Source organism: Aristolochia californica, unplaced genomic scaffold (genome assembly GCF_029961685.1).
Source record: "Aristolochia californica isolate CCGP_79_NKW_82.1479 unplaced genomic scaffold, dmAriCali1.0.hap1 SCAF_13, whole genome shotgun sequence".
Classification (NCBI taxonomy): domain Eukaryota; kingdom Viridiplantae; phylum Streptophyta; class Magnoliopsida; order Piperales; family Aristolochiaceae; genus Aristolochia; species Aristolochia californica.
The window spans coordinates 2294539-2318679 of record NW_027181804.1 but is presented as its reverse complement, the minus strand read 5'-3'; the positions used below and the strand labels follow the sequence as shown (position 1 = coordinate 2318679).

At 37.9% G+C, this 24141-nt stretch overlaps 3 protein-coding genes across 4 annotated transcripts; all 3 read left to right on the top strand.

The window, feature by feature from the left end:
- The first annotated feature begins 2616 nt into the window (after window positions 1-2616).
- LOC137948157 (AP-3 complex subunit delta-like) lies at window positions 2617-7024 on the top strand. Its single transcript, XM_068794127.1, has 2 exons — window positions 2617-5454; window positions 6117-7024. The coding sequence occupies exon 1, from the start codon at window positions 2729-2731 to the stop codon at window positions 5390-5392; it is 2664 nt and encodes an 887-aa protein (XP_068650228.1). The 5' UTR covers window positions 2617-2728; the 3' UTR covers window positions 5393-5454; window positions 6117-7024.
- An 820-nt stretch (window positions 7025-7844) lies between these two features.
- LOC137948158 (lycopene epsilon cyclase, chloroplastic) lies at window positions 7845-18854 on the top strand. The gene is made up of 11 exons (XM_068794128.1): window positions 7845-8370; window positions 10099-10270; window positions 10811-10946; window positions 11032-11142; window positions 11220-11322; window positions 13410-13553; window positions 13634-13741; window positions 15358-15454; window positions 16392-16523; window positions 17405-17537; window positions 18539-18854. The coding sequence occupies exons 1-11, from the start codon at window positions 8092-8094 to the stop codon at window positions 18702-18704; spliced, it is 1581 nt and encodes a 526-aa protein (XP_068650229.1). The 5' UTR covers window positions 7845-8091; the 3' UTR covers window positions 18705-18854.
- A 121-nt stretch (window positions 18855-18975) lies between these two features.
- Window positions 18976-23586, top strand: LOC137948160 (protein COFACTOR ASSEMBLY OF COMPLEX C SUBUNIT B CCB4, chloroplastic). Of its 2 annotated transcripts, XM_068794131.1 has the most exons (9): window positions 18976-19339; window positions 19410-19597; window positions 20350-20449; window positions 20536-20609; window positions 20961-21145; window positions 21721-21791; window positions 22651-22734; window positions 23004-23173; window positions 23337-23586. In XM_068794131.1, the coding sequence occupies exons 1-8, from the start codon at window positions 19181-19183 to the stop codon at window positions 23085-23087; spliced, it is 945 nt and encodes a 314-aa protein (XP_068650232.1). In that variant the 5' UTR covers window positions 18976-19180; the 3' UTR covers window positions 23088-23173; window positions 23337-23586. The 2 variants fall into 2 exon arrangements, with proteins under 2 accessions (XP_068650232.1, XP_068650233.1); XM_068794132.1 differs by lacking the exons at window positions 23004-23173; window positions 23337-23586 and having other exon boundaries at window positions 22592-22715.
- Window positions 23587-24141: the final 555 nt, after the last annotated feature.

Genomic DNA, 24141 nt, shown 5'->3' with positions numbered 1-24141 from the left:
GATGGTGATAAAGGGAGGAGAGTGTAAGGTATTTATAGGCAACATGAGAAGAAGTACCTGATCTTAATTCTAATGAAACAAACTAGGGTTAGTGAGTAGATATCTGACGTTCTCAAGCAGCAAGTGTCAATTATTCTGTTACTAACCCTTTCCAGCAAATCTAATGCAGCAGCCTCATCCATGGCGTATCTTCTCCACTCCCGCAATATTTTATCTGGACAAGATGGCCTCTCTCCAACCATCAATCAACAGACTTGTCACCAAGCTTATGTTCGTGCTATATCAGGAAAGTTGAGCCATGATCTTACTTTCCATTAAACTAGAGAAAATTCTGCGAACTGGAATGTCATGCTTTACGGCCGTTTTTTTCTTTTTTCTTTTTCTGTATGAAAGGTGGCTGATTAGACCATATAATAACTCGTGCAAAGCTTGACAACTTCACAGAAATCATCGGCATTCTCTTTATTTTGCCCACAGAAACATGACACTATCCCTGCGTCAATCTCCTTTCCGTGGCTAGAGATTATGGGCCATTGATTCTCGATGGAAGCTTCTTATTGGTAATTGTTCTAAAGTAGTTCCATACTGGGTGTGGAAAATAAACAAAACAGTTCGTGAATCTCTTTTCATCTCCTGTGCTGAAGAATCTAATTAATGGATCGAGTTCACTCACTGGACATGGTCGTACGAATGCCAGGGAGATGAGATTTCTCGAACAAGGTTTAATTTGCTTCAAAGAGGAGGAATTTTGGAAGAAGAGAATGGCAGACATGTTAGCTATATATTTGCCAAACAGGCTATGTATTTTTCATTAATTCAGACTTTCTGCATTAATTTGATTAAAGATTGGAGATGAGAGAATGAATCAGGTCAAGGAACCAAAAATAATGACTGTAATATAAAAGAGCAACTGCAGAGCTTTCTAACCTGTCTATGTTTCTTGGTGATCTTCAGGAAAAAAAATTCACAGCATTAAATAAGCTCAAAATTTAGCTTAATGTGTATGTTTCTTGACTTTGAAACACCATAACATGTGATAAGAATTAAGATCCACTTAATGTGGATTTAGTGGCCTTGAACGAAAATTAGCTTTATATGATATTACTAGTAAATTCTTTTTAGTGGGTGAATGCCAATTCCTTAGTATTTGATAGGCTTTTCGGTATAGTTTAGCAAGAGTAAAAGTAAGACTGGAACCAAAAATGGGAATGGCTCCCATTCATGAATTCAAGCACAAACATTCTTAATCCATCTTTTACCGGTTTATATTCGTAGAATACTATTGAAAATGAATAGATATTGTCATCTAAATGCCTCTAGTGCTTCGTGTAGAAGTAAATGGGTGTGTTTGTGTCAATAGGAAAAATATTAAAAAAAAAGTACAGCAAAAAAAATTATTTACATGGGATGTTTTAGGGGAAGGTAACATTTTCGTTCAATGCCTCTGGTCCCATAAAAAATGAAAATATTTAGTGTTAGACTCAATCCATGAGTTGTCCTTAGGTATAGAGATAATGGACAATTGTAACTGCCCATTAGTTACAACTTCTCGTCTTTTGATACGAATGAGTTTTGAGAAGTTGGTACGTGAAGTTTTTTCACAGTGAAGGAAAAGAGAATTTGGTCTAGCAAAGAAATTTGTATCTCCATCGATTGCACTTTTGATAGACGAGATGACCTTTCTAGAAATTCTTGGAATCTGACTGTCATGGCTAGAAATTTATATCTTGGGCTTCTGCTTATAAGTTTTATGAATTTCATATATGTCTAGAAATTTTGCTAATATTTGGTATCATAGTAGAATCACTGATCTGGTTTTTATTCCGTTAAAGTTTTTGGAATTATGTGACTGTTCTGCATTTGATTCTGTTTTTGGCTGGATTTCATGTTTCCATTGCTGGACACAATCACTTGTTTTAAACCTTTTTAAAATTGCATTTTGCCTCCAATTGGTGAAACTCACATCGATCGTGTGTGCCTGCAAGACGAGAATGTCGAACAGCTGTTGTTCATCATGCATGGTTGGCACGTCAGGTTGTTTCTTAGCACAACTATTTCCTCCAGTTGTCAGCAATATAAGAGGTGTTTTTCCCTTCTTTTTCTTAAATGGTTTCTTGGCACGAGTTGTCAAATGTACACTTTCATTTAGAACATAAATTTGTATGGCTCCAATAGGAAACAATAGAAAAAATAAATCGAGAAAGATTTCCTTGCCTACTATGCATCCCTCTCTTACCTCCAAGACTTTATTTTCTGTTATTTAATTTATAAAAAAATTATTTATTTCTAGTGCAGACAAATACATATGAATTTAAATTAGGGAAATAATAATTTGGTTTTTTCATGAGTTGCCATTTAAAAATTGGATCCTAAACCCCCATTTCTTCAGATTGTGACCCAGCCCTTTAAAGACAAAATCAAATAAACAACTAATTTTTCCATCTGGTGGTGGTAGAGAGATTTTAAACCGTTGATTTAGATTATAATCAGGCGTTTTGACAATTCTGGATGGGCCTTTTATATTGGATATCCATTGGATATGGATCCTACGCCCTTTAAAGACAAATGGTGGGAACCTATTCTGTAACTGATTCATGACGCCGAGGCTGACAGACAAAACCTGTCTTCTCCGAGATCCAAAACCCCATTTCTCTGTGACGGCGAAAATCTCCTTCAGATGACTGCGGAATCTAAATAACTACCAAAATTAGCGCTCTTTTCAGCTTTCATGGCGTCTTCAATCATGGATTCCCTCTTCCAGCGCTCTCTAGATGATCTCATCAAATCCCTCCGCTCCCCGATTGCTCCCCTCCCAACCATCATTTCCAAAACCACCGATGACATCCGTCGGGAGCTCAAATCTACTGACCTCACGCTGAAATCCATTGCCCTTCAGAAGCTCATGTATCTGTTCTCTTTTCACTCCGTTGACATGTCTTTCGCTTCCTTCCATGTCGTTGAACTCATGAGCTCCCCTCACTTCTCCTATAAAAAAATCGGGTATCTCGCCGCCTCTCTGTCTTTCCACGAGTCCACCGATGTGCTCCTCTTGCTTCCCAATCAGCTTCGCAAGGACCTCACCAGCCCTAACGTCTGCGACTCCTCGCTTGCGCTCGCGTTTCTCTCTGTGGCGGGCACCCACGACCTGGCTCGCGAACTTACCCCGGATATCTTCACTCTTTTGTCATCTGCTAAGAACCTTGTTCGCAGAAAAGCCATCGCCGTGCTGCTCAGATTTTACGACAAATATCCGGACTCTGTTCGTGTGACATTCAAGCGTTTGGTGGAAAATTTGGAAAGCTCTGATCCTAATGTGGTCTCGGCGGCTGTTGGGGTGTTTTGCGAACTGACTTCCAAAGACCCCAAATCGTACTTGCCGCTGGCGCCGGAGTTTTATAGGATTTTAACTGATTCGAAGAGCAATTGGGTTTTGATCAAGGTGGTTAAGATTTTTGCCAAGCTTGCCCCACTCGAACCCAGACTTGCTAGGAAGGTCGTGGATCCCATTTGTGAGATTATGACAAAAACTGGAGCGAAGTCTCTTATGTTTGAATGTATTCGTGCGGTGGCCTTAAGTTTGACGGCTTTTGATTCTGCCGTGAAGCTTGCAGTGGAGAAGATTAGAGAATTGCTAGCGGAAGAAGACTCCAATTTGAAATGCCTTGGTTTGCAAGCACTCACTTTTCTTGGGGAGAAACACTTGTGGGCTACTGTAGAGGACAGAGAGACCATCCTTAAGTTTTTGAGTGATGCTGACCCGAACATTAAACTGGAAGCATTGCGTCTTCTCATGGGGACGGTATCTGAAAACAATGTGGAGGAAATTACTCGAATTTTGTTGAAGTACGCTCTTACATCGGACCCGAAGTTCAGTAATGAGATTCTTGGATCCATTTTGGCGACTTGTAGTAAACAAGTTTATGAAATAGTTGTTGATTTTGATTGGTATGTGGGTCTTCTTGGGGAGATGGTGCGGAATCCACATTGTATAGAGGGAGATGAGATTGAGCTTCAGATGATTGATATTGGTTTGAGGGTTAAAGATGTGAGACCAGAGCTTGTTAGAGTTGCTCGAGGGCTTTTAATAGATCCAGCATTACTTGGTAATCCAAATTTATACAGAGTAATGGCTGCAGCTGCTTGGGTATCGGGGGAGTATGTGGAGTTTTCACAGAACTCACAAGAACTTGTTGAAGCTTTGCTACAGCCACGAACTAGTCTTTTGCCACCATTGGTAAGGGCTATTTACATACAATCTGTATTCAAAGTTCTCGTGTTTCTTCTTCATTCTTATTTTGAAGGGTCTGATATTATGGGATTTGAGGTTTCCATGAATTATGAGGGTGATGAGCTCTCCAATTCAAGAGTAGAATGCAAGGATAGTGCTCCTAAGGATGCTGTTGCATATGATTCACTTGTTTATTTGTTAAATCTGATCAAAATGGCTGTAGAACCCCTTGTGTCATGTGATGAGGTAGAAGTGCAGGAGCGGGCCTGTAATTTAGTTGGCCTGATTCACTTAATAGAAGAAGCAGGTTACGAGAAACAAGAAGGGAAAACTTCTCAAATTGTTAAACTAATGGTTGATGCCTTCAGTGAGGAACTGGGTCCAGTCACTGTAAATGCTCAAGAGAGAGTTCGGATACCAGATGGGCTTACACTCCAGGAAAATCTTGCAGACTTGGATAGCATGTTAGGAGATGAGTTCTCACTTCCTACTACATTTTCCATTACTGATCATAAAAATAAACAGAATGATGATCTTTCCTTTAGTGAACCCTTGTCCCTGTCCACATCTGCACTGGCAGAACACCGGAAGAGACATGGATTTTATTATCTACCTGCAGAAAGGGATGAAAACCAAGCTAATGATTATCCTCCTGCAAATAATGATCCAATTGTTGAAGCTACTAGAGAGCTTGTGAAGCTTACAGATCAATTGTTAACCACAAAGAAGCCGAACCGTGTAAAGCCACGTCCGGTGGTGGTAAAATTGGATGACGGAGATGAAGCTCCAGTTGTGAAAGTGGTGAGGGACTCCAAAGATGATCTGCTCTCGGGTGCAGTGCGAGATTTACTACTTTACGATCAACTAAATCCTTCTGCCAAATCATCCAGGAGGGGAATGAAGGAGAAAACTCAGATAAATGAATCTGTTTCTAAAGAAAACCTGGTTGAAGTAGGAAATTCCAGGAATGGAAATTCAAGTTCAAGAAAAAGCAAGCACCAACGACATGGTAAAGAGAGACTTAGAAGCCCAAAGAAGAGCAAGGATAATGAAGAGAGGGTGTCAAGAAAAAATAATCATCCTCATGGTAAGCACAAGGCTCGACACGGAGCAGATGACCCCGTAGCTGCACAAGCTACAGGCATCCAGGACTTCCTTTTGTGATATTTGACAACTCCAGATACGTTGTGTGGTGCATTTTGTTGTTGTTGTTGCTGCTTTGTAAGGTTAGTTTTGAATTTTTCCGAGTGTACAGTTATACATTGTCATAGAGAATTTGGAATTCGATTCTAATCAAAATTCACTGCAATGTTGAAGATAGAGATTCTATGATGCAAGGATGCTTATTCTAGATTTTCCTTTTCTGATAAAAAAATTATCAAAAGGTGCATAAATTGTGTTAACCCAGTTTGATGTTGAGTGCTACAGTCCCACTCATGAAAGAAGCTTACGTGTTGTTGAAACAATCTTCGTAAGATCAGATGCTTTACATGGGAAACTGGGCATTCTAATTTTGTTTTAGAAGAATAGTTTGGTTATTTTACTTAGAAGGGTAATGGCTTCGATCATTTCTCATTAATTTCGAGATGTCGTGGGGCAGTTTGATTCTCTTGCTTAGTGACTCGAGACTATTTAGTGTACTCTGATAGGTTCGAAATTGGTCAAGTCTACTTAAATATTGCCCATACAACAAGAGTTCCGCTAGAGGAAGAAAGTATAGAATTTAGGAATTGAGAATAATATTTGTCGTGATTTTCATAGATGATGAGACATATTTATAGAATTACAACAGTGACTTTAGAGATTACAACTCTTCATTGTTTGAGTTTTAGCCTATTTAGTACTTGTATTTCGATCCTTATTTTTATCTCTATCATGCTCCCGCAAGATGGAGCTTCGAGAGGAGAGTCCAATCTTGGTTTTCAGGAAGAGGAAGCGTGTTCGCAGAAGCTAAAGGACAAGAAGAACAGAGTCACTGGTAGCGGCTAGAGCGGATGGAATCGCATCATCCGGTGGAAGAGCAGCAGCAGTGACAGCGGCTGGGGCTGACGGAATCGCATTGTCCGGAAGAAGAGCAGCGGCACTGGTAGCGACAGGAGCAGACAAAATCGCATCGCCCGGAGGAAGAGCAACGCCACTGGTAGCAGCTAGGGCGGACAAAATTGCATCGCCCGGAGGAAGAGCAACGCCACTGGTAGCAGCTAGGGCGGACAAAATCGCATCGCCTGAAGGAAGAGCAACGCCACTAGTAGCAGCTAGGGCGGACGGAAGAAGGGTTTTTGGATTATTGCCGGTGACGATGGTGGGCGGCAGCAGCCTCCGAGAAAGGATTTCCTGCGATGGCATGTTGATTCTGATTAATTATCTCTATCAAAAAGTGTCGGAAAAGATGGGCTGAAGATGAGCCGTTGCCAAAAAAACCTTGGAAATGTTGTGAAATGGATGTAAAAAGTGCTCAAACAATGTGAGAAAGCCCAAGAATTGATCAGAAAGTGCTCATTACAGGGACAGAAGTCTGTTGGTAGATTTTTCTCCGTGTTGCTGGTCGCAGTTTGCCTAGAACCCTTCCAAAAAGTCTGCAGCAAGAAGTGAGGTCGTTGGCAGGAAGAAGATACTACCTTTTTTTTATCAAACAGATCCAGATTGACTAAAGAAAATGTTTTGGGGTTTTGTGATATGATGAAAGGCAATTCATAAGACATTTCCTAGTTTTTAAAATGGATGGTTTGTAGGGTAATAGCTAAAAACAGACTACTGGAGACCCAGAAGGCTGATCGAGGTAATCTATAAATCTATGCCAAGGATTTGGGTATTTCTGGTTTCGATGGATGGTTCAAATCAATCATATTTAGTCTCGTTTATAACTCTTGTCAAAGTTCAAACATAAATTATAATGATCAAGGTAGATACGAGGGACACCCAAAATAGAACGGAGAGTCAAGAGTATACAACCTCGATTCAACCCACGGCTCAGTCAAGTTGGAACACCATGGTTCAAATATTTTGACTCAATCGAGTCAAATAACTGAGTTTGTAACAATCCAACTGTTTACTTGACATTGGGTTTAACCGAGTCGATCTAATAGCTTGTATTAGTATTGCTGAACTCTGAATTTAAGCCAATTCATGATTTTTATGATTTTTCTTAAAAATTAGACTAATTACCATTAAGAAAATATTATAAAATAACTAGTCAATTTCCTATTAGGACACTAATTACACATATATATATATATATATAATTAAACAGAAATTAATAAATATTAAATTAAAAAAATATATTAAATGATTATATTGAATCATTTGACTATACTATCAAAACTAGTAATCGCATGTAATGATGTGAATTTAATATTTTGAATTAAATATCAAATATAAATATATATTATTAGGGATCCTTTTTGTCTTATATTTTACGAAGCTGCCATGGGTAATTATTTACCAGCATTAATGCATTTTCAGCTTAACTTACCAATTACCATGTTCCCTGTATAATCTTTATATGACAGGTTTCCGACCAATCTCCGCCAGCCACGTGGACTTCCTTAGCTTGTCCAACAGTTCTCATCCTTGTATGACGAACGTTTCCAGACGTTACCACCTCCGATATCCCATTCTCACTCCCCTCCTCTTTCTCCTCCTCCTTTTACCCTTTTTCTGTAGCAGAAATCTCCTCGAATCACTCCTTTCCTCACTCTCTGAAGCGTCCCACGCAATCTACCGGACAAATAAACTGAAAATATTGCTTTATCTCTCGTCTCTCCTCCTCCTAGTCTACTTTTGTACCGCCGAATCCTCTCTGTGCAGTTATGCGCCATCTGAAACCGCGGTTTCTTGCTTGCTTTTTCTAGTTTCTGGCGCCAATGACGTGTATTAGCATCCGCCATTCTGCGGCAACCGTCTCCTGCCCCGACGGGAACTTGTTCCGGCGGAGGCGGGGCTATGCCTGCCGACGGCAGTGGACGCAGAGGAGTCGTCGGAAAGGACCACAGGCGCTCCGGCAGGAGGAGAGCTGCGCGGTGTCGGTGAAGAACGGTTTCGTCGACGAGGAGGACTATGTGAAAGCCGGAGGCTCTCTTATGCAGTTTGTGGAAATGCAGGAGCGGAAACCTATGGAGGAGCAGGGGAGGATATCGGATAAGGTGAGGAAAGCTTCTGGAACTTTCTCTTTTCTGGATTGATTTAATTAAACTACATTAGACTGTTATCTTTTGGATAATTTATTGATTATCGGAGTGGCGGATAATTTAAAGCTTAATCGCAGTTGTTCATGGAGTTTGTCGCTTTTTGGTATTTTTTATGACTGTAATTCCTGATTTGGTTGGCCCATATGCGTCGTACTTTTTTATTAAGCGAGACATCTGGGCGCTTGCGCACGCCGGGGTTCTGTCTCTTTGGATTGAATCAATTCTTTTCCACTGAACCTTCCTTCTCTGGTTCTTAACGCAATTGCAGTAGACGAATGGTAACTGATAACCAGCAAAGCGATACCCTTGGAATGTAGTTTTTTTTTTTAGCTTTTCCTGAATAACGATGACGTCCTGCTGCCAGGCATAGTATCCAAGATTAGGAGTCAAGGTCTTTTTCGAAAAAAACAAAGAGAAAAAGAGCTATAACCTATGTGCCTATGCACCGTTGGGAGATTCAAGGCGCTCAATTTTAGTACATCGATCTCTTTCAGCTCACAGCTAGTGGTGCTCAGCGAGGAAACCGTTTGAAAGGATTTCCTTACAAGGCATATCGTCTAAGAAAGTGAAGCCCGTGGTTCCGGATTAAAAAAACAAGAGAAAATGAAGGCTGGCTCTGCAGATCAACAGGGCTAGTCTTTTGAAAACTGTTGGCGACTCGAATCTGTCGCTGTTTATTTCTTGATTTTGAAAGTACATCTCTGTTCATTCAAGCGGACTATATTGGAACTAAAGTTTATGATTATCGTGACGAACCTAATTTAGCCCTTCATGTTTGCTATAGGGCGGACATGGTTCAGCATATTGCTAAATACTTTATGTACCGCATGGGTGGTTTCTGATGTACCCAGAACCTCTCCTGCTAGGCCTCATTCTCGGCAACTATTTGCCTGGTTCGCCCGATTTGTTTTTTTTTCACCTATCTTAGGTTGTTTATTGTGAGACTCACATTAGAGGCTGTAAATATGAGTTTTGTTCTGATTTAAATTATTGATCTAACTTAAGAAGAGCTTATATTATGTTAACTTGAGTAGTTAATTTATGAATTGGCAGAGATGAAAGTCTATCATGTGCTTCTCACATTACGCATATGCTGTTCTATAGTACGTTACACAGTGTAATAAATAAAACTCGTACATTGCTGATTTGAATAAAAAATGTTTTCAGGTCATTAATAACCTTTATCTTATTTCCAGTTAGTTTAATAGAAACATTGAAATACGTTAATATAATGGATACACAATATATATACCATATAGTCCAGAATACTGAGCAAATTGTTTGTTTTTTCGTTTAAAAGGCAAACCTTAAAAAGAGTAAATGATACTGAAGTGATTAGAACTTCAATCCACAAATTTGTCTTCAATTAAAGGACCAAGTAAGATTAAGTGCATGCTCAACAACCTTTTAACTCTGTAAATATCTTTGATATAAGTAGTAAAAATATTACATCATTCGCTCACATCTATATTTTCTGTTTTTTAGTTTCTTTTAGAATCATCATATGTGTAGTTAGGGTGAACTTTGTCTGGACTTTGGGGTACTTGATATTGTATATGAATTCTGGTTTGCAGGTTCTTTTGAGGAAGGCCAAAATTTTATTCCTCTTAGTGATTAGACTTTGAAGTTTAATCACATTTTTAATTGGGTATCGTGACCATCTTTTGTTGTTTTATCTTGCAGTTGCCACCCATTTCTTCTGGTGAATCTGTACTAGATTTGGTAGTGATTGGATGTGGTCCAGCTGGTCTGTCACTGGCTGCCGAGTCAGCTAAAAAGGGCTTAAGAGTTGGCCTCGTGGGCCCTGATCTTCCTTTCACGAATAATTATGGGGTATGGGTGGATGAATTTAAAGGTATTTATTTTGCTGGTATTTCTTACTTTAATAAGTTTGTTTTTATTTTATTTCTCCTTTTTCCAGGAGTATTTGCTCTGGGTATATCTTCGTGTATTAAGCATTATATCTGTGAATCGAGGTGTTGTTCTATTTAGAATTCATATTTATACTGAAAAGATAAGTACACTTCTATGATAGAAATTGTCAGCTTTCACAGTTGTTACAAATAAGGAGCCCATTAAGAAAGAAGAACAAAAGCAGAAGAACATTAGTGATACCACTTGAGTAGAGATAAATCTATACCAATCAAACTGATTTCACCTTCTGGGTAATACTCTAAATATTCTGAAATATCTAGGAAATTCAGAGAGTCTAAAAGATCATTCTATAAACAGCATCTCTCTATCTAAGTTGCTAGAAATATATGATGGATATAATGGGACTACCAATAACAACCTGGACCAAAAAAATTCAAACTAAGTCCCAAGTTGAATAGCAAATTCTGATTTTTGCATCCAGTTGTCTGTATGTTGAATTTAATATCCTTTCTTTTAGCAGATCTTGGGCTTGAAGAGTGTATAGAGCATGTTTGGCAGGACACAATTGTGTATCTCGATACTGATAACCCAATTGTCATTGGCCGTGCTTATGGTCGAGTTAGTCGGCACTTGCTACGTGAAGAGTTGATAAATCGGTGATATAAATTTCCTCAGACATTTAGTTAGTAATTTCAGATTAGGATGTTTTATAAAATTCTTAGCCATTACAATGTCCTACAGGTGTTTTGAGTCAGGGGTTGCATATCTTAATTCAAAAGTGGAAAGGATCACTGAAGCTAGTGATGGACACAGTATTGTTGCTTGTGAAAGTGACATTATGATCCCTTGCAAGTAAGTTCAGCTAACTTTGAAACTGAATATAGTTGCAACACTTCCTCATTATGTCATACTAACAATGTGTGTTCCAGGCTGGTTATTGTTGCATCTGGTGCAGCATCTGGAAAACTACTGCAATATGAAGTTGGTGGCCCACAAGTTACAGTGCAGACAGCATATGGTATGGAGGTTGAGGTAGGGTATAACTTTGTTTTTTAATGAATTTAAATGTGTTTCTTTGCCTATTTTAAGTCTTTTGCATATTCAATACTCATTGTGTGATATTATGATCAGCACAATTTTCCTTTTAGTACTCCTTTACAAACTGATTCAGCCACACTAAGATGCTTATTTAGCTTTCTAATTATAAAAATGTAACCTTGTGGCACTTGTAAAATGTTTGTGTCCAATGAAGTGAAGAGAATGTGGAAAAGTCTGAATATTGTGGAACTGGTCTACAACCAAATTCAGTTGGATTTGGAGGTATTGGCTGGTTAACTGTCAGTAAGATTTTCTTTAAATTGTTATTGGAAGCACATTCCTCGCTCTGCCAATCATTTGGCAGACATTCAGGCTAAATTGGGTATTTTGCTCCAATACCTTGTTGTGGAGGAAGACCCGCCTAACTACGTTTGTTTGTACTTTACTCTCTCTTTTTAATAGTTTATACACCATACTTCAAAACAAAACTGTCAGTAAGATTTACAGGTACAGGCTAGCTGACTGTGCAGTAATAATCACCAAAGCGTGAAAATTGCTTTCACAGATGAAGGGAAAAGTGTGTAGAAGCTTTCCTTTCATTGAAGAAAATATGTGGATCAAGTATTCCTAAGGATAGATAACCCTGAAGAGAAGAGAGAATTTTCAGGTCACTGGAGATAAACCCCAATTTTTATAAAAACAATCTGTTCTCTCCTAAAATTTGAAAAATTCCTTCCATTCCACTGGAAACTTGACTGAACCAACTTAATTTTTTCTATTGACATTCTTATTTTTGCCACTAACAGATGTGCATGCGCACCCCCCTAGCAGCATTCTGCCTGAAATTCTTCTAGCATTACTGTCTGCACCATGTTGGAATCAACACATACTAGTTTATAAATCGGTTTTGCATTCAGTGTGGCCTATCCTCAAGTAGGTTGTTTCTTTACTTGTGATTAGTTGCGATGACTTGGTTTATGGCCTTGTTTCTAGGTTATTAGAACTTGCCCCTATATATTTTAAGTTCTTGCATCTTCAATAAGAAATGTACTGTAAAAGAACTGGGTTAGGTAAGCTTCTTTGTGAAACCATGGGGGTCATTAAATGAGAGGCATTTTAGTAAGTATTCACCGTGCTTTGTTTAATGGACTCCGTGACCGAGACCTGACTAAATGCTCAATTCGGCAAATCCCTCACCAACCTCTGGGGAAAAAAAAGCACGAGCTCCCTTCTTTTATTTCAGGTTTAACTAATAATTACATAAATGACCGAAATACCCCTAGATACAAAAAATCATATATCTCCTAAAACACATCCCTGTTTTGAATGAAACTTGAAACATAAGAATGTAAAAGCATTATCTAGCTAACAAACATAAAGCTAGGATAAAACATAATATACGAGATAACCAAAATATCCCTGAATTGGTATTTGAACAGTGCTCATAGTGGCTCTTTCCATTAATAACCCTTATCAGGCAATAGCTGAGTACTCACATCATAAAACGGAGTTTAATCGTACACCAGTCTACTATTTTCTTTGAAATGTAGACCATTCTACAATCAAACTACTTATTCTCACTTGTTTGAAAGGTCAACTTTTAACCTTCATCTGCGGACTATAGATCTTATGAGACAAGGCATCACTTTCATCAAAGCAGCGTAGACTCAAGCTTTGCAATATGCAACACTTTCATGAAAGAAAGTGTGATGGACCACTTAAGCCCATCCATTTATCATATCTATTTTCTCTCCTGATTCATACAGATTCTTAAAGAATATCGTGGAAGTTGTTCTTGTTATAGCAATACCAACAGTGTTTCAAAATAACAAGAAAGCCAACCCTGCAAATTTTAGCTCCCCCTGTATGGAAAACATGCTTCGGTCTTAAACTTTCTGTGCCTGAGACATTTAGCCACTTGGAAGATTCTCAATCCTTTTTGTGTATGATATGTTTTACTTAAAAATATGAACCGCCTTGCATGTCTGCTGTTTTACTTATTTTAATCTATCAAAGCATGGTTTCAAACGTTAATATTTGTGCATTAACATGTCTCTGCTTTTCTTCTTTTTTTTTTTTAGGTGGAGAATAGTCCATATGATCCTAGCTTGATGGTTTTTATGGACTACAGAGATTATACAAAACAAGAAGTAAGGTGCCCAGAAGCAGAATATCCAACTTTTCTATATGCCATGCCTATTACTAAAACTCGAGTGTTTTTTGAGGTCTGGAGGCTCTATTCCAAGTCCATATTTTTCTTTTATATTTTGTTTCAGATATTCAATTGATTGGAATGTCATTTCAGGAAACATGTTTGGCTTCAAAACATGCCATGCCCTTTGATCTGTTAAAGGAAAAGCTTCTGTTACGATTTGAGACCATGGGTATTCAAGTTACCAAAGTATATGAAGAGGTATGCATCTGTTGTAGTCTATGCCATTTAGGAAGAAAAATTGGTTAAATACTGATCTTCATGATAGAGTTTTTGCTATTTATATATTGATCAAATTATGTAAGGCTTCTGAGGATTCATGATGATCAACTTTGATTGACCAAAATGGCATTTGGATTATGAGAAACAGAGTATCGTACAGAAAAGGACGGGCATATTTGAAGTTGTTTATCTGCATATACATTTCTTTGGTTTTTGCTTACCAATTCTTTTCTGAGAGCCTTATGTATTTTTCTTCTCCAAATTAAATTTACCAAGGATGACGTTGGGACAATGAGAGATGTTAAGGTTGATCCTAAGTAGATAAATTGTTAATATTATTGGTGGAAATAGTCCCACATAGATAAATTGTTAAGATTGAGTCCAGTTTCATTCTAAAATGACTAATTATTTCATTTAAAAAAATTACTAATTACTTAAGAATTTTATTTCTGAACCTTATAGTCTGTGGATTTTTCTAATATTCAATCTATGTGGGACTATTCGCACTATTACTACCCTCTCACGTGAGTCACGTCCATGCTTACCTATATGGATGACAGGTCTAAGACAAAGATAACACAGATTGAGTATAAATGCAATGGGGCACAAATTTGGCCTAGGTCTAAGAAAACATCCTGCTTTGATTCCTTGTTAAGATTAAGTCCAGTTCTATTTCAAAATAACTAGCCACGTAGGATGTTTATTTCTCAACCTTATAAATAATTTTTTTAACATTTATCTATGCGGGACTATTCCCACAAATAAGAAATATAAAATCAGGATAAAGAATAAAAAGGAACTTTTATTGATCTAGCTTCTTGAGAAAAGTGATCGCACACATTATGCCAACCGCACATGTTTTGGATTTTTGTGATTCCTTGCATCATATTGTGCTCATGTATCCATTTCTTTCCACTATTTTTTGTTATGCATCTATTTTTCCTTAAAAAAAATCATTTTGTCTTTTTTTTCTTTTAGAAAATCCTCATTTTCTTATTGCCTCATCTTCTTTCACAGTTCTGTTTCATATATATTCTTATGACTTAGAAAAAAGAGAATGCTTATCAGGGACATGCTCTCCTCTTTGTAATTTCTGTAATTCTCTTGTTTATATATATACACATCTTTTTCAAAAAAAGAAATCTTGATACCTTTGGAAATTAAAAGAGAATGTATGTGTTGTTTAGAACTGGACATGTTAATCATATGTGATGGGGATGAAATGAAAGACTTCCGGTAGCATGTTGCTGTGGGTGTCTGTTACCTGTGGTTGAGATTGTCCTCCCCCACTTCTTTGTATTCTATATCCTTAATAAAAAACTTACCATGGACTCCCAAGAAAGATGACAATAAACAAAAAATAAAAAATAAAAGTATTGGTGTATTTTTGGACCCATGGCAAGCTGGCAAAGCCTAAACTAGTTTTATCACCTATCTTTTGTGAACTGTGCACAACTGATCACTAAAAGTTCTTGCTCTTAGGGTTATCCAATCTGAAAATGAAATCCTATCCAGATGGTTGTTAGTTTGATCAAAGCTGAATGTTGCTTCATCTTTCCAACTTCTGTTGTGATGATTGATTTCTATTTATGCAGGAATGGTCTTATATTCCTCTCGGGGGTTCCTTACCAGAGACAGGGCAGAAGAACCTTGCATTTGGTGCTGCAGCTAGCATGGTTCATCCAACCACAGGCAATAGAAGAATTCTTTGACTACGTATTCTCTTTTTCTTTCAAATAGTCATAAATTATCTGTGAAAAATTGCAAACACATGGAAAAGGAGCATTTTTATTTTGTCTGGTGGAATAAGGCAATGAAATGGAACTCTGGATTTTCTAAAATATTAAATTTTGGGACAGTGTGAGCGACCGATGCTCCAGATTTGAGCCTAGAGTAGGTCCATGTCTGTGGCTCAATTCGAGGTTGAGTTGGGTCTCTAATGGAGGACGTATCATTAGCAGTCAAAACAAAGAATTACTTAATCATTGACCAGTGCATTACTACAAAAATCAAGTGAGAGGTTTCCTTGGTTGGGAAGTTTTATGTACATTAATATTTCTCTGAACTTGAAGAAATTCTTTTGTGTAATAGTTATGATGTCCTCATCATAATTCTTTCATCTTGGGGTTAAAAAATTCAAAATAAAAATGCATAAATAAACCTCTTTTCAGCTATTATAGTTTGTAATTAAGTTAAATGGATGATAAATAGAGATTCTGAGCATAAGTGTGAAAACTGTGAAATATTCAGATGAGTTCTGAATAAAAAATAGTTGATCTAAACTAAATCTGAAAGGTGGCACCGAAATGGAAAATAAAAAAAGGAAGGATCAGGTCAGCATCCACAAATCTTGGTCCCAATGGGCCTGGGGCAGCTGTTTAGGGAGTTGGTTTGGTTAGGTTGGACTCTTTATTCTACTGGTAGAAATTGTGAAATTAGTTGATTAACAAACCAATCACATAATCATCAAAGCCGTCACCTGCTACATGAATCTTTGGCATCCATTAAGTGTAAAGGTTGAAATCCAGACATTAAATTTTCTATACTGGTAAGCATCTAGTAGTTCTCTGTAAATAATTAGTTTTATTCCTTAACGTATGTTGCTAATGGCTTTGCCTGGTATAAGCAGGCTACTCAGTTTCAAGATCCTTATCAGAGGCTCCAACTTATGCATCTGCAATTGCCAACATACTAAAGGGTGAAAATTATTCTGATCATGCTGCTCCATGGAAAAAGAATGTTGAGAATGTTTCACTGCAAGGTTGGTCAGGAGTTATGTGTATAGGTGCATTACGATACACAGAATACTAGCTGTTTTTCTCTTATGTCCATCTATAATGAAGAATATTTTTTCGATTCAAAGGAGTATACAACCACTATTTCCACAATTATCTTCGTAAGTATTGCATGGCCTACAAAAACAATAGGACAGAATATTATGAAGATGAAATTTGCCACACCTTGATGTTTGCAACTGAGATCAATAGTGTATGATTTTCTTTGCAATATGGGAAACTTTAATTTATGATGAAATTTCCTCAGTATAGAAGAAGGATTCATGTACCTAACCCACTATAGTTGGAGCAAGGTTCTGATGGTGAGAAAGATGAATTCCTCACTGTTTCTAGTCTAATCCAGATTTTCCTTCAAAATACTGAAAATGTAATCGAAAATGGAAAGAGCTTCTAATGAGGTTCATTACGGCCCACTGCATACAAGCTGCTGTATCTAAGAAACATAGTGTTTTTTGTAGCTTACTGGATGTATTTGGAAAATCCAGTATTAGTTCGGTATTTGAGTACTATTTTACTGTATTTCAGAATATTTATAGACATCTATTTGTGTTTGTTAAAATAAAAAAAGAGAATCTTGTGTCTTATAATCCTCAAAACGCTGCATTTTGAGTGTTATTTTTTTTTTCATGTCAGCCTTCCTGGCTTTCTCCCACTAGATTCAGACACTCTAGCTCTGTTAGCTTAATGAGGAGCATAACAAGATACCTTTCATTGTCAAGTGTCCTTTCTCAGGCTACTGCCGGTGGACAGAATTAAGTTTATGTCATCTAAATTTAGTTTTTATATCTTACTTGAAGAGCTCTCACTAGTTTTTTACTGCCACTGACTGGATGCTTTTGTATGTTAGCATGGAATACTCTTTGGCCACAGGAGAGAAAACGTCAAAGAGCTTTTTTCCTCTTTGGATTGTCTCTACTATTGCAGTTCGATATTGAAGGCATCAGAACATTCTTCCAGACTTTCTTCCAGTTACCTGATTGGTAAATGATACATCCAACTCTTTGGACATTATTCGTGTTATAAAATATAATTATCCATTTCTTTATTGCTTATTTTTTTTGCAATTTTTATTTCTATTTGTCAAAAGGCTGGCCAATACAACCTAAAAGACTAGTCGTTTAAGTGCAAAAAGCCAACTTAATCAAGAGAGGTAGACCGGAGCCACATCTGACACCCACCCCGCCCCTTACCACTCCCCGCGGGATTTGAAGGCGGGATGTGCCGGACCTGATTATGATACCATGTTAAGAGGTTGGCCAAGACAACCTAAAAGACTAGTCATTAAAGTGCGGAAAGCCAACCTAATCAAGAGAGGTGGACCGGAACCACCTCTGACACCCACCCCGCCCCTTACCACTCCCCGCGGGATTTGAAGGCGGGATATGCCGGACCTGGCTCTGATACCATGTTAAGAGGCTGGCCAATACAGCCTAAAAGACTAGTCATTAAAGTGCGAAAAACCAACCTAATCAAGAGAGGTGGACCGGAACCACCTCTGATACTATTCTCTCCAAGGGTAGAATGAATTGGTGTCTTGCATGTATGAACTCTTTGGTGTTTGACTTCGCTTAGACGTCCTATACCAATGATGACCTCTTTCTTGACTCATTTTCTGCTTCATTGGATGCATAGAGATCATATAGTTAACTGTCATTGGATTTTGCAAATATTGTGAAGGAGACTCCATTCATCATGCCTAAAGTCAAATGATCGATCCCAGATACTCTTATGGCCTACAAATGTTGAGCAAAAAGCCTGGTTGAACTCGGTAGTATGTCTAATATAAAAGTCACCATTGACTGAGAGTAATTGACGGGTCTTAGGTTTTTGAGAAATGCTTCTGTTTCTTTACAGTTTATCTACTATATTTTGTTTTACTGCTGCTGTTTCCATGCAGTTATCTACCATCAGTGGCTAGTGTTTACGTTTTCCTCTCCAGTTGTGTTTCAGTTCCCGCTCACTCTATGTATTCCCATTGCAGGATGGTACAGGGATTTCTAGGATCGACACTCTCCTCGGGTGATCTCATCTGGTTTGCCTTGTACATGTTTGCTGTGGCACCAAACAACATGAGGATGTCCCTAGTAAGGCATCTATTTTTTGATCCAGCCGGAGCAAGTTTAGCGCGGGCCTATCTCACTCTGTAAATTTGCTTTTTGTTGCATCACACCCTGTTCTCCCTCTTCTTCCCTGGAGCTGTCTTTCTTGTAATCTAACCAACCCCCCCCCCCCCCCCCCCTGTCTATATCTAAGTTTGCAAATTCACATATTTTATTTTTATGTTAACTTTTTAGTGATGTCTGTGCAACGTAGATGCGTCTTAATCTATTCATCGAGGAAATGGAGAACCTATACATGATTGAAATCGAGACGGGATGTTTGTTTCTGACCATGAAATACCAATAAAAAAACTTCAATAAATTAGTCTTTCGGTGAACATCGTTGGCCAGAATCCACCCAATTTCCTTCCAGGTGCCGAGATTTGTCACCAATGAACTGATCGTATTCGGATTTCCATGATTCTCGTATTGTTTACGAGAGCATGCATGGACAATACTGAAATCTTCCTGCACGAATTCCTGTGAATTGCTCCTCATCCCCTGGTACTGAGTGCTCGTTTATAATGGACACTCACACTTGGCTTTTTCCACCCATACGCAGTTGGGTTAACCAGAATCGGTTCTTCATGGAAACGGTTCTTCTTCGCCCCATTTGGTGGAGCTTGAGTCGCCCTCGTCTGCCGATTTCCAGATGCTCGCACTCCATTAAGATTTTCTCATCGGTACAGGTTTTCTCTTTGGTTATTTCCTCTTTCTCTGTGTCTTTCTCTCTCTCACTTTCTTTTGTATCAGTTTTCAGGAAAGGAGGAAAATGGGACTTACAAAGGGCCTCGGCCGAACCGCGAACTTGTCGCAGATTGGGTATCGAAAAACGACGACACTGTCCGACGTCTGCCCATTGTTGTTGGGGGCGTCTCTTTGCTTGCTGTTCTTCTTAATCGTTCTATTTCAGGCATTGCTCCCGTCTCTGATGCCAGCAGGTCTTGTCATTTATACTCTCTTGCTCCTATTTCGTTTTTACAGATAAACGGGAAAGAGTATCATCCGCCAGGAAATTTCTTGTGAATATATTTCTTTCTTATTGATGTAAGCGAAAAGTGTAGTTAGTATTGTATTTGCAGAATACATTGTTCTGTGAATCGGTTGAGCTCAGGAACTTCAAAGGCAATCGTTGTAGAAGTGCATAACTTGGAATTCAGAGCTTCCGATTCTGTGACATGCATGAGTTCAAATATACCTCAAAAATAACCTACTCTGATAGTGTGGATGCTATTTCTTCTACTTTTGACATATTTGATATCAGTGTGAAACTAGCTAAAAAAAAAACTTGCGAAGTACCTGGTTTAAATTATGCAGCCCTATACTCATAGTTATTGCGCAACTTTCTGTCTCTGTTAATTTAGTTGATGGTTTTCTAACCCAATTGAGCTTGATATTGAGGGATAAAACTATTGTGATAACGTGTGGCTGAAGGTTGGAGATGCCTGTTGAGAGAGAAGAAATTCTTGAAGAACATTTAGATTGGATTAGAGGATTTTGATGTTGCTTAGTTCTCTACCATGTGTGCCAAGCGTTAAAATGTTCTTCAACTGGGAATGTATTTTTCAGTTAATTTAATTGTCTCTACTGGGCTGCGATAAGACTTAGTGGAATTTCCTTTTTATGACGTTATTTTCTTTTAGTTTTGATCATCTAAATAATGAGCTGAAGTGTGTATTTTGTAATTTATTAGTTCACAGTCAAGAACAGACATCTTGACTATTGGTCTGGCTGTTACCAACATTCTCAATGGGTTGGTGTGGTTGTCGATTCGACCAAAATATATTGCTCCGGTGAGGGTTTCATATCATTTATGAATTGCCAACTCTTTCTCTTTCTGGGTGTTATTGGGTCTTGATGGTTAATCTTTTGATTTCAGGTACCTCCACAAGGTGTACAGTGTAAGAGGGTCTATCCTGACATTCCAGGAAGTTTAGTTTCAGAGTTGATATGGTATATTGCTATCCCCGCTTTTGTGATTTGTTTGTTGGTATTATTTGTGTTATATTCTCTTTTGTTACAAATGTTGCTATCCAGTATCCTTATCAATCACTGTTGTTTTTGAAAGAAATGCGGCGTCTTGGGTTCAAGTCTTTCACTAGGGTAGCATGTAGTATGTGTATGTGTATGTGTAATCAACAATGTCATACTTATTAGTGTAAACACTCCGGCAGATAGTTATTAAGATCATGGTATTATCCTCTTTATCAATCTTTTTTGTATTGTTTATTTTTCTTTGTGGGACTATTTTAATCACACATGCCTTATGGTACTTGGTTTGAACAAGTTGTTGGTAATTTTCAGGTTCTGGGAATCCCTATCAGTAGTGACATGTTGCAGATCGTTGGTAGTTGTGCATGGAAACCTATGTCTTCTTCAAATTGGAGTTGCAGCAGAATCATCTGCAAGAAGTGGTGAAGCTGTTGCTGTTGACCCAATGACATTGCTTTGGTGTTCTCTTTGTCAAAATGCTACCAAGTCTGGGACTCGTAAGAATCATAAAACTGATTTTACTGTGGACTGCTATTTGTGCTTCTGGTGTGCTAAGAAATCCTTCATTCTTATTATTTGCAGTCTTAGTTTGCTCTATATTTCATAGGTGTATTATTAGAGAGTGATTTTGTAGGACTCCGAAAAGTCTGTACTCCCTGGCCTCCACATGGATTAATAAATTTGGTTCACACAATTGGCATTTAGATTTACTCAAAAGTGATAAATTCCTTTCTTTAGTTAGTTCTGGAACTGGAGAATGAGCATTGTGGTGCGTTATGCAAAACCATGCGTTCTCTTTTAGAAAGTCTTTCTCTAAACCAGAAAAGGGAGAAGAGAACCAATGCATGATGAACTAAATGGAACAACCCATGCTTGCTATTTTAGTCATTCTTTTGCATCAACATTATCATCTGATCTAGAGCTAGAAGCATAATATACAAGCAGTTGGTCATTCATACACTTAAGCAGTTGCCCAAAAAAAAAAATGTGCGAGGGTCTTTACTTTTATTCCATACTATGGGATCGCTGAAACCTTAACTTGTTCTGCCATATGACCACTACCATTTTGCAGAGAGGTACTTGGCCAATCTATCTCTCTATCCAGCAAAGTCCGAGTTACCTTTTCTGCCTTCAAACACTCAGGTATTTATGCGATTCCTCCTTTAATCATTAATATGAATGCCATGACTGGTATTGATCAATCAAGCCCTATAGCGGTATGAACTACTTTCTAGTACTAGCACTGAACTTTCCCAGCAATGGGTATCCAACATTATTTATATGGTGAAAGCATTTTGTAGGTTCTCTTGTCGCATTAAGTTGATGCCATCTCTTTTAATTATTAATTCATTTTTTTGGAAGAATATCTCTTCCCCTGTCATTTTCTGGAAAAAAATTTCTTCCCCTGGTCATCAAATGTTTGTTTTTTTATGGGAAAACAAAATTCTCTGCACATTCTTTTACTTTTTTATTTTATTTTATTTTATCTTGGTTATAGACACAATGAGGCATATCAATAACCAACTCTGAAGGAACTTGAGAGCTGTATTTCTCAGCATTACCTTTTTAAACTTCTTTTTTGTCACTTCAAGCCCCATCTTACTTCTCTCATTTTCAGTTTCTTTCTGAGTTAAATGATAAATTAAAAACATTCATTACAACTAAAGACATTTTTCACATCTAAAAGACGTCTGAAGGTATGTTGTTTTTGCAACTAAAGACATCTAAGGGTTTATCAGAGGGTTTATACCGTGCTATATCAAGAATATAAGAAAACATTTCGAAATCATTTATTTGAAAATATGCAGGGTTTCTGAAATTTCTTCCTGTTGGCTACTTTAGACTGAAATATGGTTTGTAGAGTACTGGTTTATCCTGATCAGGATTGTACTGTGCGCATGGATTTTGGCATGGTTGCATGCACTTAAACATTAATCTTGCAGGAACTCTAACAATTGCCCAGGTTGACTCTTGGTACTGACTCTTCAAGTTGATTCTCTAGGCTGTCATCTTGCAGCCACTTGGGGACAAAGGGATAGTGGTGATCGGTGGTGACACTGTTAGAGGCTTCACCAATGCTGATCAGGTCTGACTTGCTCTAAGGTGTCAAATTTTATATATCCTCCAGAAGAACAGCATGAGCCATCTCCATCTTCTGGCTTTGATAAAATCATTATAACTAGTGGTTCCCAATCAGTTGCTCAGTAGATAAATGAATCTGGCAACTGAAGTATGTTTGTCACCCTTGAAAAGCCAAAACTTTAGATATCTTCTGCCTTTAAAAATGGAACAGGGTGTTATCATGAACGGTTTTTCTAATATCATGCCTTTAACATCTTATTTTTGAATTTTCAGGCATGGATTTCACTAATTTCTGAGAAGTTGGGCACAACACTTTCAAAGTTTAATGAGCCTCTTACATTTGCTGGACAAGATTAAACATCTTTCAGCTAATAGCTATCAGAGCTTTCACTGAGGCCTGCATATTGCAATAATAGCTTCCTTGCTTCAACAGAGAAGATAAGGTGGGTGTTCTATATATCTGGAAAACTCTCCTGTATCATCTATCCCTATCTTAAAGATGTCCATTTCAACTTGCAGTCAAAGAATCTCATTTTTAGGCTGCTCTTGAATATGCCTTCAGTGCCTGTGCGTGGAATTAGAATCAATGATATATTCATTTTGCAGGTCTGCTATGGAGCAATTATTTCAATTCAATATAAAGGCATCCGGTTTGTGACAGTGGGATCATGAAGCCATTTGGATAAATTCAGTTAATCAAACTTGAAAATGGATTTAGATTTTACATTATCTGTATCTATGGCTATTTCCACATCACTCTTGATAAATCTAAACATCATATTCCAATCCTTTTCTTGTACAGAGGAAGTAGAACTCCAATAGTTTAAGAAGAAACCTATTCAGGATATGTTTTTATTAGAATCGTATAATCTCAATAGTCAATAAAATTCCTCTTTCTTGTACCTGGGATTGTTGGAAATGCAGTTTTACATGAATAAGCTTCCAACACAGTAACATCATTTTGAGATTACTATGTTCTGACTGTATGATATCAGGGAACAATTTTGCCCTTTCTTGATGGCTCTTAACCATGGCTGGTCACCTTGCTACTGAGAATCTGAAATTCTGATGTGTTTTACTTTCCTGGTTCTGGGCAAAAAAGAGTTGTCGCCACTTTGTGCAAAAAGGGCGATAGGCAGAGAGCTCACCCTCGCTCCTTTTGAAAAGTGGTGTTCATTGTAGGTAAAGCAAATTAGCTTTAACTGATTAGACAACCCAAAAACTGATTACTGATTGAGAGTTAAATCATGAATATTGATCAAAGAGGATTCAATTAGCTAATTGGCCTATATAAACGAGAAGGTTTGTTTTCTTTGAAACAGATAATCCCAAACAAAGGTTACTTCACTTTTTGATTCCAGTCGCTACAACTTTGATTAGAGTTCAATTCTGTCTCCTCACTTTTTTCTCT